The sequence below is a fragment of the Bactrocera oleae genome, chromosome 2 (genome assembly GCF_042242935.1).
Source record: "Bactrocera oleae isolate idBacOlea1 chromosome 2, idBacOlea1, whole genome shotgun sequence".
NCBI classification, from domain to species: domain Eukaryota; kingdom Metazoa; phylum Arthropoda; class Insecta; order Diptera; family Tephritidae; genus Bactrocera; species Bactrocera oleae.
Window position 1 is genome coordinate 1,717,632 of NC_091536.1, and position 15,764 is coordinate 1,733,395.

The window sequence follows — 15,764 nt, forward strand, 5'->3', positions numbered from 1 at the left end:
GAACAGGATTACGAGACGAGTTGAAATCCGGTTGACTGTCTGTCTGTCTGCCTGTGGAAGCGATAACTTGAGTAAAAATCAGGTGTTCCTTAGTAAAAAAGTGAGAACGAGTTCATAGATAGGCGTAATCGAACCATTGGCACGCCCACAAAACGCCATTAATCGAAAACTTATAAAATGCCATATAAGTACAAATCCTGTCGGAACCCCTACCGACAGTGTGAATATGCATGGAATCGGATTATAACCGACGGATTATAAGTTCATTGCTTCTAACTCATATATTATATAAACCATAAGTGCACTGCTGACGGAGGGTGAGTTTGTCAACGGCATTGCTAAAAAAAAGTTTTTACCTTTCCCAAACAAAGGGAGCATACCAAAATGATAAGAAGATGGCGCTGAGTTCATACAAGCTGTAGCCGCTAAAGCCTTGGCAAATAAATCAAAGACAGTTTTTGTAATGTTTTGATCAAATCAATTTAGTATTCTTTTATTTTATTGTTGTTGTTTTTCTAAATAATTCCTGCTTCTTTCTAGTTTTCAACTGTTGTTTTTAGGTTTCTTTCGGCTCATTTCGCTATTTCCGCTTTCTTAAATTTCCTGCATTGTTAAGTTATGTATATTCATATATGTATGCATGTTCGTTTGTATTTGTATATATAGCTTGTTTTGCTGTTAATATGTATGTATGTAATTGTTGTTGATTTTGTGTGTGAGTGATTATATAATAATAATTCCTTGTATCATTGTAATTTTTAAATATGCTACAAATTTATTAATGTTTAGTTATTATTATTGTTATTCTTTATGTATTTTCTTCGGTTTTTCCATACATTTTTCTTTTTACTATTTTTTTTTCTTCATGCTTTCCGTTAGCTTTATTTAAAGCGTTTTGCTTTTCTACATTACAAACAAACTTACGCCTTTACTATAGGTTGCTATATACTTATATATATACATATATGTATGTATATAATATTTATGTTTTACAATGTCTGTATGTGTTTACATTGACATACGTATGTAATTTACAGGTTCGCAACAAAGGTATTCTACATTTTTACATATCGAACTCATAATAATACTCCTATACATTTAATGAGAACAATAATAATGATATATTTTTATTGTACATAATGAAATAATTAATGATTTAAATAGAAAATTAAAAATTACAATAATAACATAGCTGAAACGAAAATGTTCGCTTCATTAATCAATTAATGAATAATCAATATAAAACTACTATCACATTTAATTTATGAAACTATACGTGTTTGTATGTTTTCGTGTGTTTGTATGCTACATATGCATAAGTCTGTACCATTGTTGATATTACTAATGTGTATTTATATACATATTTATTTTTTTGTACATAATATATGTATGTTTGTATGTGTATTTGTTTGGGATGTCCTCATAAAAGTCTCTGATTTTTTGTTTTTGTTCTACTTAAAAATAAGCAAATGCGCCGGCATTCAAAAGCACACACAATTATACATATGTACATATGTTTGCGCATGCTGATTAACAAGAGCGTTTGTATGTATGTATAAATGCATATGATTATGTTGGTATGCATAATGGCTTGCATTGCATTTACATACATATTCAAAATATTCATATTGTATGGAAACTTTGAAAACAAAATTAAGATATATGTATATAAGTATATTTGCTTACTTACTTATGTATGTATGCGTTTAACAGTTCGCTTTTCATGAAGGGCAAAATGCGTCACATATACATACATATTATAGCATATACAGGTAGTTGGCGAGATGTTCTCGGCTCGACACTAGCATTTTTGCTAGTAATTACATTTGGATTCAGTTCTAAGTTATTATCGTTACATTTTTATTTTGTATGAGTGCCTATTTGTGTATGTGTGAATGCATATAATTTGTTATTTTTTTTTCTATTTTGTTATTTTTTACTTATTCAGTTCTACTCCTTTACTTTACTTGCAACGTCACTAGCTACAATTACCTGCGGCTGTAGTTGTTGTGTTGATTTGTTAACTTTAACAAATTTAACTACACTCCGACTTAAGTTCGATTTGGCGATTTTAAAAGCGCTTAAAAGAAAATATTGTGTGACATAAATGAATTGTGTGGTTTTTGGTGTTATCTGTGTTTGCCGTACTGTCGAAGCGCTGCAGAGCGCTCCTTCATTCGCATGGGTTCGGTAGTCGATGTGGGTGTCCTTATTGTGTCGGTTTATTTGTCCCAAATTAAATAGTTGTCATAACTGTCTTGGCAGATGTACCTATCATATCGCATATACATACTCGCATATGTGTATGTATGTATGTACTGTATGTATGTATGTACATATACCATATGTATATAATTAGTTTCAATAAGTTTTTAGCACTGATATCTATTTGAATATGTAATACTTTATATTATACAATATCTTAGGCAGCCATATACATATGTACCTGTATGTAAGTATTATATGTACGTTAGCATGTATGTATATGTTCTCCGTCTACTTGTCATTTACATTTTTATGTTTTTGAACATAATAGTTTCTCGTAAGCTGTAAAAGAATTTTTACCGGAGTTGTACAAAGTCAGAGAGAATAAGTCGAAAGAGCGTTTGACAAACTGAACATTCATGAAAGCGGTCGGTACTCAGTTGTAGGCGTCTCCTGTCTATTGTTATATGTGAAACGTACAATTTCATGGCAATGAATTGTGTTGTTTGCGACGTTAAATCTGGTCTGTGAGGCCTCGTCATTTAACAAAAGCAATTTTATTCGCCTCAGCCCTCGCACCTTTACAAACAATCAACTACATGTATGGTATGTGTATGCGTCTATTTGATAAAGTGATTTTTGTCTCCTGCAGTTCATCGTACTTTATTGCTTTTACTGCCCGCGAAACCCTTCAACCGGTTACACCTCGCCGTTAACAATTTTAAATATTTTCAATTGAAATGCGCGTAAATGTATAACAATGCATTCATTTCAATGTTGACTTAACGAAAATCCTACAACTTTTGCCCCGCTACCTGCCGCTTTGGCCAGTCTGATCAGCAGCCAGCTGCCATTGCTCTGCGCTTCAACCCATTTAATTTACTCTTAAGTGCTTCCTCCGCTCAACCGACATTAGATATGTTATTGCTGCCATGTTTCCGTTCTACAAGTACATGCTTTCTGGCGTAATGCATGGCTCTGTACACATACATATGAAGTTTACATGCTTCTATGCGGCATAATCAATAATTTTATTGTATATAATATATATTGTATGTATATGTATACCATATATATGTACGTGCGGTATGTATACGCGCATGCGCAGCTAATTGTGGCTTCTCCTATGCATTGATTAATTTGTAAATTGTTATTGCTTCATAAAACAGCTTATATGGAACATTAATTACCTCATTGCTTCGTGTGTATGTATATATGTATATATTTATGTTTCAGCAGCTAATTAATAATATTCTTTTGTTAAGTGCTAATTGTATTCAATATATCCTTGTTGCTAGTATTTGTCATAGTAATGTTCAATTAACGCATATGCATGTGTGTTCGTGTTTCCCGTAACCGTCTTGGAGCAAGTTGGTCGATGTTCGTCACTGAGCTTCAGGCCTGAATTATGCATAAGCAAGATCAACGTCACTATTGTTTCAATACTTTGGGTGTCTGCAGAGTAGACACTGAAAGTCGAGACGAGCGCAAAGCTGACGAATGCGACAAATAAGCTCCAAACCCGTCCGAAATCACAAGGACTTTTTTTCAATAGCACAGAGCTGGAAGCAAAATATTATTTATCTGCGGAGTGCATTTCTTCTCTTTTCACTTGCATTAGCGCAAATAAAATGAACAGATTTGAAAAGAAAAGTACACATGTACGAGTATAATAGCAAAGTACGCGCGGTAATCAGCGCTGCTCGGAATCAGCTTTGGGCTCGACTCGGCCTTGAACGTCCACTTTGCAATAGCCTTTGTCTCGGAAAACTCTTCTCAATCATTAATTTTGTTGCCAGCGCTGTCTACCACCAAAAACAATGTTTGCGAGGTTCATTTGTATCATTAAATCCACTGAGTACACAATATGGACACAATTAATTATAGATACTTGCATGCACGAGTGGAAATGTAGCAACAAAGTCCACCTCGTTTTGTAATTAAGCGAGGTTTATTATTTAGCAAGAGCAACATTTTTGCTCAGCCAAGAAACAAAGCGAAACTAAATAATAATCCAGTGACTTTAAATAAATTTGTAATTGAAATGCAAAACAGCAAGTTTAAAAAATAAATTCAAATAAAAGGCGTTAGACTGCCACTCGCTGGTACAATGTACGCTAAATGGGTATGTGTTTGTGTGTGGCGCGTTGTCAAGTCTTAAAACCGAAATTTGTATATTTAATTTAAATATATATATTCAGTGGCTGACCCAAATGCGGGCAGTCTCATTGAAATAAGGCGCATAATGAATAGACAAAATAAATAAAGTAATTATTTATAACACGCCAGTGACAGACAAAGCGGCCAAGCAACAACAACAACCAAACTGCGACTGGCCATTTGAGCGACGCAAGACGACAGAAAGCCGATGAACAGATAGGCTATCGCGTCGAATGCGTAATTTTTGAAAAATTAAACGCACACACAAACACGCACAGAAGAACACCAACCGATCTACATCCAAAAACAATATGAAACAAAACACATTTCCATTCATAATATTATTTTTGAATAATAATTATTTTTTATTTAATCTATTTTAAATTAAATTACTATTACCTAATATCATTTATAGCGCTGTGAATTTGGGAATTTCATAAGCGTGTGTATTAAATTAAATATCACATTAATTAAGGAATTCAAGAAAGTGCTGATGAAACGAAAGCACTGAAGGTCATTCGTTTCTGCTGATAAACGCGCTTTCGAGCGAACTCGTGAGTTAATCTATAAACCACAAATGAGATTTGGCCAACAACGAATACGCATACATATTTACATTATATTATATTTACAGTGAATAAAGCAGTACAAAATTAAAATTTTTAGAAAAACAAATAAATAAAGCCTTAATACAAATTAAGTACTGACGCTCATGTACATACGCATATCCATGTTGGTGTATGTGGATGTATGCCTACATTGTCTACGCAACTTTTACGGAAAACGGGCGTCTAGATCGTTAAGCAATTCGCTACGGCAAGTACTTACAAATTCGATTTTATATTTCATTTCTGTTTGCCTCGAGGGCCCATAAGCTTAGCTGGCTTTGTTGCATATTTATGTTATTTTAAGTTGCACCGCCATTGCACGCAAAGGAGTAACATGGTACAGGTATTGAAAGCATCTGCATTAAATAATCGAATGAGCACACACCTACCGCCATACAATACATATGTACAATATAAGACGCGTTGGCTACATTTAAAATGCCGACGGCATTCTCAACAGCTAATACGATCGACACGTACATGTGTATGTATGCGTGTTAGTAGCCTAAAGAGGTGCAAGAGCCGTCGGCGAAACATACCTACGGGACAATAGGACCGCCTGGGCCTACACACCTACACATGCGTTCTACCCTAGAGCTTTTATAGCAAGCGTTTAACAATAATGTTGAAGCGTCTTCGTGTTCGTTAAGCGTCCAACTGTTCGATTCGTCAATGGCGTAACGTTACGGTACATAAATATCGACAATGTGTTGCATTTTCTAATAGTGTAGTCTTATTTCCAAATATTTTCTAATGGGTTCTTCATCAATTTAACAATTTAGCAGCTATCGCCTAACATTAATTTTCCTCTTATACTTTGTATTTATGTAATTTTGTTTAGCATTTTTGCCTTTTATGTTACGAAATGCGCTATCTGGCATTTGAAAGTAATCCATAAGTTTGTTTTGCAAATAATTTTACCATTTACACTACCGCAACTTCATTATACGTGCTGCATGGAATCGGCTAACTCCAAAAGCTATGCGACTTGTTCACTTCAACTGTCCACCGTCAACCAAAGACCCGCTGTAAAACGGCGCGCACACGCCCAAACGTATAGCGTTCATAAGAAGCAATTTGCTAGCTGCACTGCATTTAATCGCTTGATGGAACAATGACAGTTTTCACAACTGCTGTTGCTGTTGCTGCTACGGGGGCTGTTGTTGCCGCAACTGCTGTGTCAGCGTTTCATGTCGATCATACATTGTAACAGGAAATCTGTTGCAGATGCTGGAACGATGGCGTGGCCGCGAACTGTGGAAATGTCTGGCCGAGATTGGCCGCTGCAGCGACGGCAGCCACATTCGTTGTTGTCGCCGACAAATAAGGATGCATGCGCTGCGACCGCAAGTACTGTCGGTATTTGCCGCTAAGCTTTTCGTCACGTGCGTAGTGTGTGCTTATTGTCGGGGTGGTATCAGGCCCAGCCTGATAGTTGCTAGGAACTGTTGCCATTGGGCTGCGATCGATTATCAGCGCCGACGCTGTGGACGAGGTGGCTGCTGAGGCAGACGCTACGCTGCTCGGATCGGCCCACATCGCACCAGTGGGCAAACAATGCACTTGTTGCTGTTGTTGTTGTTGTTGCTGCTTTCCGTTGTGATGCGTGACTACGCTGCTGGCTGCCGACGCACCATTGGCACCGTATACGCCGCCGGAAATCATAGCGTCTCGTTTGCCTACGGCGGACAGACTTTTGCCGAATAAGGCGGGTGTGCTGCGTGGTGCCAACATTTGGCTGGAGTGCACAGCTGCCGCAGCTGCGACTGGTGTCATCGAGGAGCGGGCGGCTATCGCTGCCAACTGGTCCCATTGTGAGGCATTCTGGCTTAGAATATTCTGATGGCTTTGAGAGGTAACGGCGGCTGCTGCGGCGGCGGCGGCCACGGCTGCAATCGAGGCAGTTGTGCTTTGGCTTGGACGCTGCAGTTGCTGTTGCTGATGCACTTGGCTGGCATTGCTGGCAACAGCGCTTGCGGCACGGCTTTGGTTACTACGGTGATGCACAGCAGCCGCGGCTGCTGCTCTCCTCACTGCACTGGCGTGCTCAATATACACCGCTGTTGAGGCGGAGGAGGATGTTGGAGCAGATGAGGCAATGCTAGCTTGTTGTTGCGCCGCTTTCTGTTGCTGCGTTTGTTGTTGATGGTGGCTCAGATGGTGGTGCGCCACCACCACTGGATAGTGCGCTTGTTGCGACATTTGCGACATCTGTTGCTGTTGAAGTTGCTGCTGTTGCTCCTGTTGCAACTGTGACTGTTGCTGTTGTTGTGTTGACTGCCGCAGTTGTTGCTGCTGCAGCTGTTGCTGGTATTGCGCAACTACTTGATGCTGCTGCAAGTGTTGCTGTGTTTGGAGCTGCTGCTGTTGCTGTATAACCTGAGATTGACGTGCAGCTGAGCGACGCGTCGATGAGCTAGTGACAGCTGCACCAGACGTACTCGCCGCCGATGACGCAGCACCACTCGTGGTTGCTGACGATGAGGAGCTACTTAAGCCACTCACCAACAACGCAGTGCTGTTGCGCGCTGACGCTGGCATATTGTTAACAAAAGGACTGCGCCGTTGTGATTCCATTTTACGAAAGTAACAGGGATGAATCATCAACAATGGCTCGACTCGTTGGCCTACCGGTGGTTTGGGTTGATTTGGTAATTCATATTCTACGCTGCAATCTACATGCAATGGAATGGAATAGTCTTTCTGTGGTGTCGCAGTGCCGCCGGTGCTGACGATCGCCACCGTTGGACCAGCTGACATTGTTGGACCATTACTAATATTGGTGGTGCTGCTGCTGTTACTGCGACTGTTGGTGACGTTGGCGCTGCCAATATTGGTGCTGCTTATAACTGAGTTGGTGGCGGCGACGGCGGGTGTGACTGTGGAGGCATTACCACCTCGGCCAGCCGGCGTCGCCGCCGCCATGGACGTTGAACGGTTCACAGTTGTGGACGACGACGACGTTGCCACATTTGATGATTGCGAGAGATGTTGCTGCTGGTGGTGCTGATGTTGCTGCTGCGTGTGATGGTAAATTTGCTGTTGTTGCTGATGATGCGTTTGCTGCGACTGCTGTTGCTGTTGGTGGTGACTATGGCTGTGATTGAGGTGATTATGGTGATGATGTTGAGCACTAAGCAACGCCGCTGTAGACATGCTATGTGGCAAAGACATTTCATAGTTGGCGTAGCACGCTGCCATCGTCATTTTGGCAATATTTTCGTTAATAATTTTAGCAATCTTAAAGACGCTCTCACACACAAGTTTCCCACTTTTTTATATTCACATGGAATTCGTTATAAACACTGCCCACAATTTCTTTTATTTTATAACATTAGCTTTCTTCACAATTTTGCGGGTGAATTCACATGGAAGGACTCAATTTTAACAAACACAATCTAACTTTATTGCTGCTTAGTTTGCTTTTGCTTTTGTTTTTGTTGGCACTAATTTCCTTGTTTGGGTTATTTCTTTTATAGTAAAGCGTAAGGAGTTGCGAAATATTCACGAAATGTATTTCGAGCACAGAATTTTTACTTTTGATTTTTGCAATTATTTTCTTGCACTTCTTATCTTCAGGCACTGGTGTTTCAAATGACGATAATTCAATGAAATTTCGAAACGTATCAAACAATACACAACTGACACTAGCGACGGTTATCCAAATTGTTGCTGGTGCTATAAAGTGATATCGAAACGGTATGGTAATCCACTTTCAATATACTCTTTGATTTACTGTTGCTTTTGGAGCTTTTCTTTCAGTGAAACTATGATTGTGGATGTAATGCAAAGCTCACACCAGCTCTATATATGTATATATTTAGCTGATATTAATCCGCGAGCTGTGCAGGTATGCGCAGATCCTTTTGTGTAGATGGGGTGTTTCTTGTTAATTATACCAGGAACGTTAATCCATATGTTGCTGTTGTTTACTTTGTTATATCATTTCCTTGTATTTTATTTAGCAAGTAGGTAGAAATATATAATTACTTTTCTATGAATTACGGTTATTTTAGTCGTATTATATGTAATTTGTTCTACATATATTAGTTTCACATGAACTAGTTACTTAATTTTTAACGTATTTTATCAACCCGTAATTGTGAATGTGTTTTTGTTGCTTTAACTGCATTGGCTTCGCTTTCTTCTTATAATTAATTATTCTATTATTATTGAATTTTTATTTTTTGTATTCTTGTATTTTTGGAATAATCCTTGTCGTTACTTTTTATCAGTCTTTACTCACGAAGAACTAAAAATACACTTTGAATTTAGTTACGTTTGCTTTTGTAATTGTCTTTTTTCTTACAAAAAATTAATCAGCCTTAATTTAATTATCTTTGCGTGTGTGTGTTTGGTCAAGTTGCAACTGCAATGTTGAATTAATTAGATTTGTTTTACGTGACGGAGACGTTAACGTTTTTTTCTTTATTCACCGTTTTACCGACCGTCTATTTACTATGACCAACCCAAGTGTAGTGAAAAAAATTCTTAATGACTGCCCTCGTTTACTAGCTGGTAGTTTATGGTTCCGAATTCGTTTTCGGCCTTGTCTCTGAGCTCAGTATTCTGTGGCAGTAAAATTGCCGTCGACTGCGGCAATTACAGGAATTGGCTCTTCGCACTCCGTTCTTCACTTGATGTTGGTGGTTGCTATTCAGCGTCTCAGCGCTCAGTTTGAGTGGTTTGGGTTTCACTCAGTTTTGCGCGTCTGCACTTAGTTGGGTACTGGCTGCTATGCCACGACAGCTGATTTTCTTGTTGGCACTGCCGCAGAACAATCGATTCCCTTTACAATTTTTTGGTTAACGTTTTTTAAGCGTCCAACAACAATTGACCCGCAGAGGTGGTATGTATGCATACCTACTTAGTCCTTTGCTTTGGTGTTTGTATTTGTTTGTTCAGAACGCACTCAAAGACGGTTATGCTGACTTGTTATCTCTTTCAAACATGCACAGTTCGTAATAGACGATTAATATACCACCGACAGACGGGCGAACTGACGTACCGTTTGATGGGCACACCGCGCGACAATACAACTAACTCTTAGCGCATACGTTCAAATGGGCAGTTGCAATGATTATTACGCCGTTCACGTTCTCACTGACTTCGACGTTTCAAGTCTGTAAGGGCATAACGTCAGCGAAGTGGCAGCGGAATAAAGTCACAACGCCCTTTTATTGTCTGGCCTTACAAACGTATTGAGGTCAGAATTTGCTGTTGCTTTTCGCAGCCCACGTCAAATGGTATGTATGTGTGCGTACAAAAATTTTCTGTACAACTTTGGTGTTTTGCTGATTTTCTTCAAATTTTCACTTCAGAGTTACTCGCTTTGCTTTTTTTTATCACAATTTTGTTTTTTTGTTTTCTTGTTACTTAACTAATGTAAGTCGTTTTCGCTTATAATCCAAATTAATTATAGAAAAATATCGTACATTAAGTTCTAGTTTTTGGCTTTGTAATGTTTTGATAATTTTCTGAGCTCTTCAACGTCGCGACGCGTTCACTCCAATTTACATCAAATTTGACTTTTGCGAACGAGCTCTCTCAACCGACTGTGACACCAATAAGCTACGGCCTGCAGAATAGATGATTGTGCCGCTGGCCTTTAGCAAAGCGCAGCTGACGCCAACAGCTGAGACAAAATTTTCCACATGTTGGGAGATTTTGAGTAGATGCGCTGAATACGTTAGTCTCTCTGAACGTCGGAGTCTCGAATGTATATTCACTCTTCTCAAAATAAATACTTCATCAAACATACATAAATGATGGGCGCGTGTAGACGCTCTTCAACAAAACAGCTGTTTTAATGGCTGCCTGAGATGAGCGCGCACTTCCTTTCTAATCGTGAGAACGGAAGCGCATCTACATGAACCAATTGCATGCGACGGCCGGCGGTCGCTTTCTTAATAACTACCACCGTTACACTACCGCCATTACTATAGCCCCCACCAATACAAGACACCAATATATGCTTTTGCTGCTTATTCCGCTTTGTCGTGCTCTTCAAATGCTTGGAGTTTAGACGTGCAATCCTACATGCATGCATACCTATTTCAGTGGTATTTCATATTCCATTTTTACCAATTCAGCCATTGCGGCAGCCATCTTTACATTTGAGAAATTGTTGTTTGTTGCATGAACATCACCAGCGAGTGCGGCTGTATGCCGGTATATGGGCACGACTTACTTCGCTCTTTCTCATATTCGCTCACTCACTCAATTCCATGGCATAATGGTTGGCCCAACAAACATGCCGGTGACGATGAGCGTTACTGGTGTGCTCTGGAACCACTACGCCTGCGACGGCTATAGCCAAACAACGTCAACGACTGAAGGGCTTCATTAATTTGTTGGTGGCGCTGCCATGTTTTTTATTGCATTTACTTTAGTTTCGTTTGTGTTAGTTCTGCACGCACGCACACACTGACAGATGTATTTGGCTGCGCGGATGTAGTGTTCTGCTAACTTTGTTGCTGCGTTAAATGCGGTGTCAACATGTGCACATGATTTGTGTTTTGATTTGTTTTGCTAGCGCTGTTCCTTTCTAAAGCCAATGTTGCTATCGCGCTCTCACACATGCACTGCGACGGCTCTCGCCTTTAAAAATCGCAGACTCAATTTGCCACTGCGATTTTTCGTGGATTTCTACACCAGCTAGTTTTAAGATATTATATTTGAACTGAATAAAGTTCCGTGTAACGGGAATGCCACATATTTGGTGCCCTATGTGCATATAAATATATATATATAAATATGTACAGATATTCATATTCAACCTACATACAGCTTCGTAAAAATTAATAAATATATATATATTATAGCAGAAAATCTTCAAATATACTATATATACTTATCTACCAATGGGTGGTTCCTAATTCAGATTGTCAGCGGATGATTTTGTTAGTGTCATACAGCAGCACTAACCCACACATACTTATTTAAATACTGGAAGAAAGGGCTGAAAAAGGCTGTAGCCCCAAAAATCGATTCAGCACTGGAAATCCAGGAAAAAATCCATACAGCATTTACAGCACGCCAAGGAAGGCATTCTAATATAAACTTGCATATATAATTTTAAATTTAATCCTATATGCCAAAGGAGGTTTTTCATGTAAAGCTCTTTATAAAATGAAAATTACTAAAAATTAAAAAAAAAATTCCTCCATGTTAAGATGTACATGTATGTATATAGCAAAAGGTTTTCTAACACCGTTGCAGTGTGCTAAAATACATCTCAAACTGGTACGTATGAGAATATGGAGCCATCAATCAATGGTTTTCTAGGTGTTGTTATATCTCATTATTATGTACAGTAAAGCAAAGATTAGCCTTGCCAAACATTCCTCAGTCAACTAAAATGCTGCAATATAAAATGCAGTTATTATTAGTTCACAGATCGGAAAAGAATTTCGGATTTGTTTATACATAAAATCAATAGAACCAATGGAGCTTAGTATACTTGCTTAGGGAACCTATGTTGACATGTTTAAAATTATCGACTCAAATTAAAAGTGTGAAGTGAGTAATTTCCAATTGCTGCCTATTTTACACATCTATTGGTGATTACTTTGAAAGGGACAAAAAAAAATTCATGAATAATAAACACTTTCTTAAGAAATACAAAATTCGCGATACTTTTTGAACTAACCTCGTATTGAGGAAAGAATTTCCTTTGCCAAAATTCAAGGTTTGTTTAATATATTTTTAACTCATAACATACTGTAAGCATATAATATATGTACGTTAGTTAAGTAATGCCGTCGGCACTGCAGTACCGTACTTATATTTATTCTCATTCTTCAATATAACAATCTCACAATGCTCATGGTACCAATAAGCAATAAAATTTAAAAAAAAATGCTATACAAAATTAATGAATATTACTTTCTGCCTGCCTTGTATAATAATCTCTGCCAAATGTCGTGCAGATATCCCGTCGAATAAAAAGGTTTTCCATACAAGCACTTAATTTCGATGGTTCAGTTTGTATGGCAGCTATACGCCACAATGGTCCGATATTGGCGGTTCCGACAAATTAACAGCTGCTTGGGGAGAAAAGAACTTGTGCAAAAATTCACAACAATATCTAAAAAAGTGAGGTACTAGTTCGCGTATATACAGAGTGTCGGACGAACGAACGGATGTGGCTAAATCGACTCAGTTCGTCGTGCTGATAATTTATATATAATAGAGTCACCGACGTTTTCTTTTGGGTGTCACAAAAATCGTGGTAAATCCAATATATACGTACCGTGTTCAGGGTATAAGAAAATAAACACCCCTGAAATAGATATACATATATTTGTCGTGTACTTGCGAAAAACATAAATACTAAGAAAACAATTTATGCATACTTCAGATGTCGGGTTTTATCCACATTTCAAGTTCCCTAAGTGCGCATTTGAATATGAAAAGGTGCGAGAATCGTAAATATTTAATGAACATTTTAATATTTGTCTTATTCTATTTAATTTTTTTTATTATTATACGGTTATTTGGTTTTGTAGAGCTGTTCTCAGTCACACTACAACTTCAAACATTTATATTAACGGAAAACCCATAAAAAAGTTGCTGGAAGGAATGACTATTTGGCCGGCCGTCGAGTAAGCAAGCTCGACGTCAAAATTTTTATTCACTAGCCTACAAATTTAAACTTATCTTAATTTTTTATTTTTCTTTAAAGCCAGAATCTGTTCCTGAAATACTTTGTACTAATTTTATATGGAGATAAACCGATTTTCCTTTTGTAATTCAATTCCTAACAACTCTTAAATTATTATTGTTATCTTTAATATTTATTTAAACTAAGAATTTTTACAAAATGTTGCATTTTTGGATCAGCTAAATTATGGTTTTACAAGACACATTAAGTGGACGTTGTCGGACATATTCACGAACAGTGACCACATGGCTATTATTGCTGAAGTTTCATCTATCCGAGCTGGAAGCTTTCCTATGCTAATTCACAAAGCGAAGATGAAAAGCCACCACTGTTAGTAAGAGAAGAAAAAAGGAAATAGATGGCATACCAAACAGAGCTTTAAAGGAAGCCATAACTTTAAAAGCAAAAAATGTACAACGCTGTCCACTCTCTAATCCAAAACTGTCACCCGGAAAATCTTCATCATATCAACCTCTGTGCATGTTCGCCACTATTGGCAAATAAAAAGAAATCGCTCAGACTTAGCAATCCTTGAAGCCGTCGGACTATATGGCCTTATGAAACAGATAGCCACCATTGACGCATTAAACAATGTCGTTGACACTGGAAAATGTGCAGCAAGTAGCAAAAAAATAAAAAATATTACGCACTGATTATCCTGGATGTGAAAAATGGGCAAACATATTTTAGACTCTGTGAGAAATACGCGATCCTCATAAAAGAGAAGTCCTGCTCATAAGCCTAGGAAAGTGGAATAAAAGATAACGCTTACCATAGGGAAGTGTGAGATTACTTCAAAGCCGCAACTGAAGTATATATGTATGTATATATCGAGTCGAAAAGCCGATGACCTAAAACCTACACTCGGCGATAATTTCATGGTGAAAAATTTGCAGCACTTATATACAGTGAACCAAAAAAAGTGACTTATTTCCTAAACTATTAAATTTTTGAGTTGCCGCAAAAAGTAAGGAAACCCCGTTTTATTAATTTTCATAATGTAATTAAAATTTATTTTGAAAAATCCGATTCTCTCCAAAAATTTAAAAAATCCCAAATAACTCTTTTTTCGAAGACCAAAAAAAAAACTTGTATAGTTTGCATGAATTTACATTTTAACACTCTTTAAAGAAAATTAATACTTTGTATGTGCTCCTTTAATCTCTATCATGGTTTGCAGTCTGTTATTCATAGAAAGCATCAAATTTTGTGTAAGTTCAGGAGGCAACTAACTTTGCCCTCTTGTAATTTCGTCACCACTTAGACCCAAAGCTGTTCAATGGGATTGAGGTCTGGACACTAATGAGGATGTATTCGAACTTTTTCCTAGTTAGACAACAACTATTATTTTACCACTAAAGCAGAATGCTTCGCGCCGTTATTCTGAATAAAGCAGTAGCCACCATTTAAATTGAGTTTAGCTGCTGTCGGAGCTAAATTATTTTTAATATTGCCTCGTAGTCCATAATTCCTGCAGTGAAAACAATGTTACTCTTCCTCCACATCCTTGGCATTAGCGACAGCGGATATTTTGTGGTGTTCCTTGATATTCCGAGCAACTTTACTTTCAGTCTGGGGTGGGCAAATTTTTTTTTTGGCGTTCCACTAAAATTAAATCTTCCCACTCCACCAATCTTTTGGAAGTTAGCAATAATGTACTGAACAATAGTATGTTCTTTTTTTAATACATATTGCCTATTTCGGGAGTACTTTTATTCTCTTGCCAATATTTGACTACCAGAACCTGTAAATCTTGAGACGGTTATTATTCACAATTTTTATGCTATAACTACTACCGCACACTGAAAATCGCTTACCAAAAATACATTTTGACTATAGTGCCAAACAAAAATAACGGTACCTACTTGGTAACAGTGTAGACGTTATTTGATTTTTGGCTGCTGAAAAGTGGGATATTTTTTTGCAATGATTAACATTAAAATGATTCATTGTTAAAATTTTTTATTAAAAAAAGAAAAAAATATAGGATTCTCATATTGTTACTTTTGGTTGCAGCTTAAAAGCTGAGATAGTTTAAGAGAAAAGTCCCTTCAGTGCTCTGGTCAATGGAAATTTGTCAACGAAGCGGCAGCTTTAATTAGAGTATTTTGTTACTCCATCGAAGT

General features: G+C 37.8%; 1 protein-coding gene across 1 annotated transcript; it reads right to left on the minus strand.

Moving 5' to 3' along the window:
* Positions 1-455: 455 nt before the first annotated feature.
* corto (centrosomal and chromosomal factor corto) lies at positions 456-10,665 on the minus strand. The gene has a single exon (XM_014242369.3). The coding sequence runs from the start codon at positions 8,178-8,180 to the stop codon at positions 6,171-6,173; it is 2,010 nt and encodes a 669-aa protein (XP_014097844.1). The 5' UTR covers positions 8,181-10,665; the 3' UTR covers positions 456-6,170.
* Positions 10,666-15,764: the final 5,099 nt, after the last annotated feature.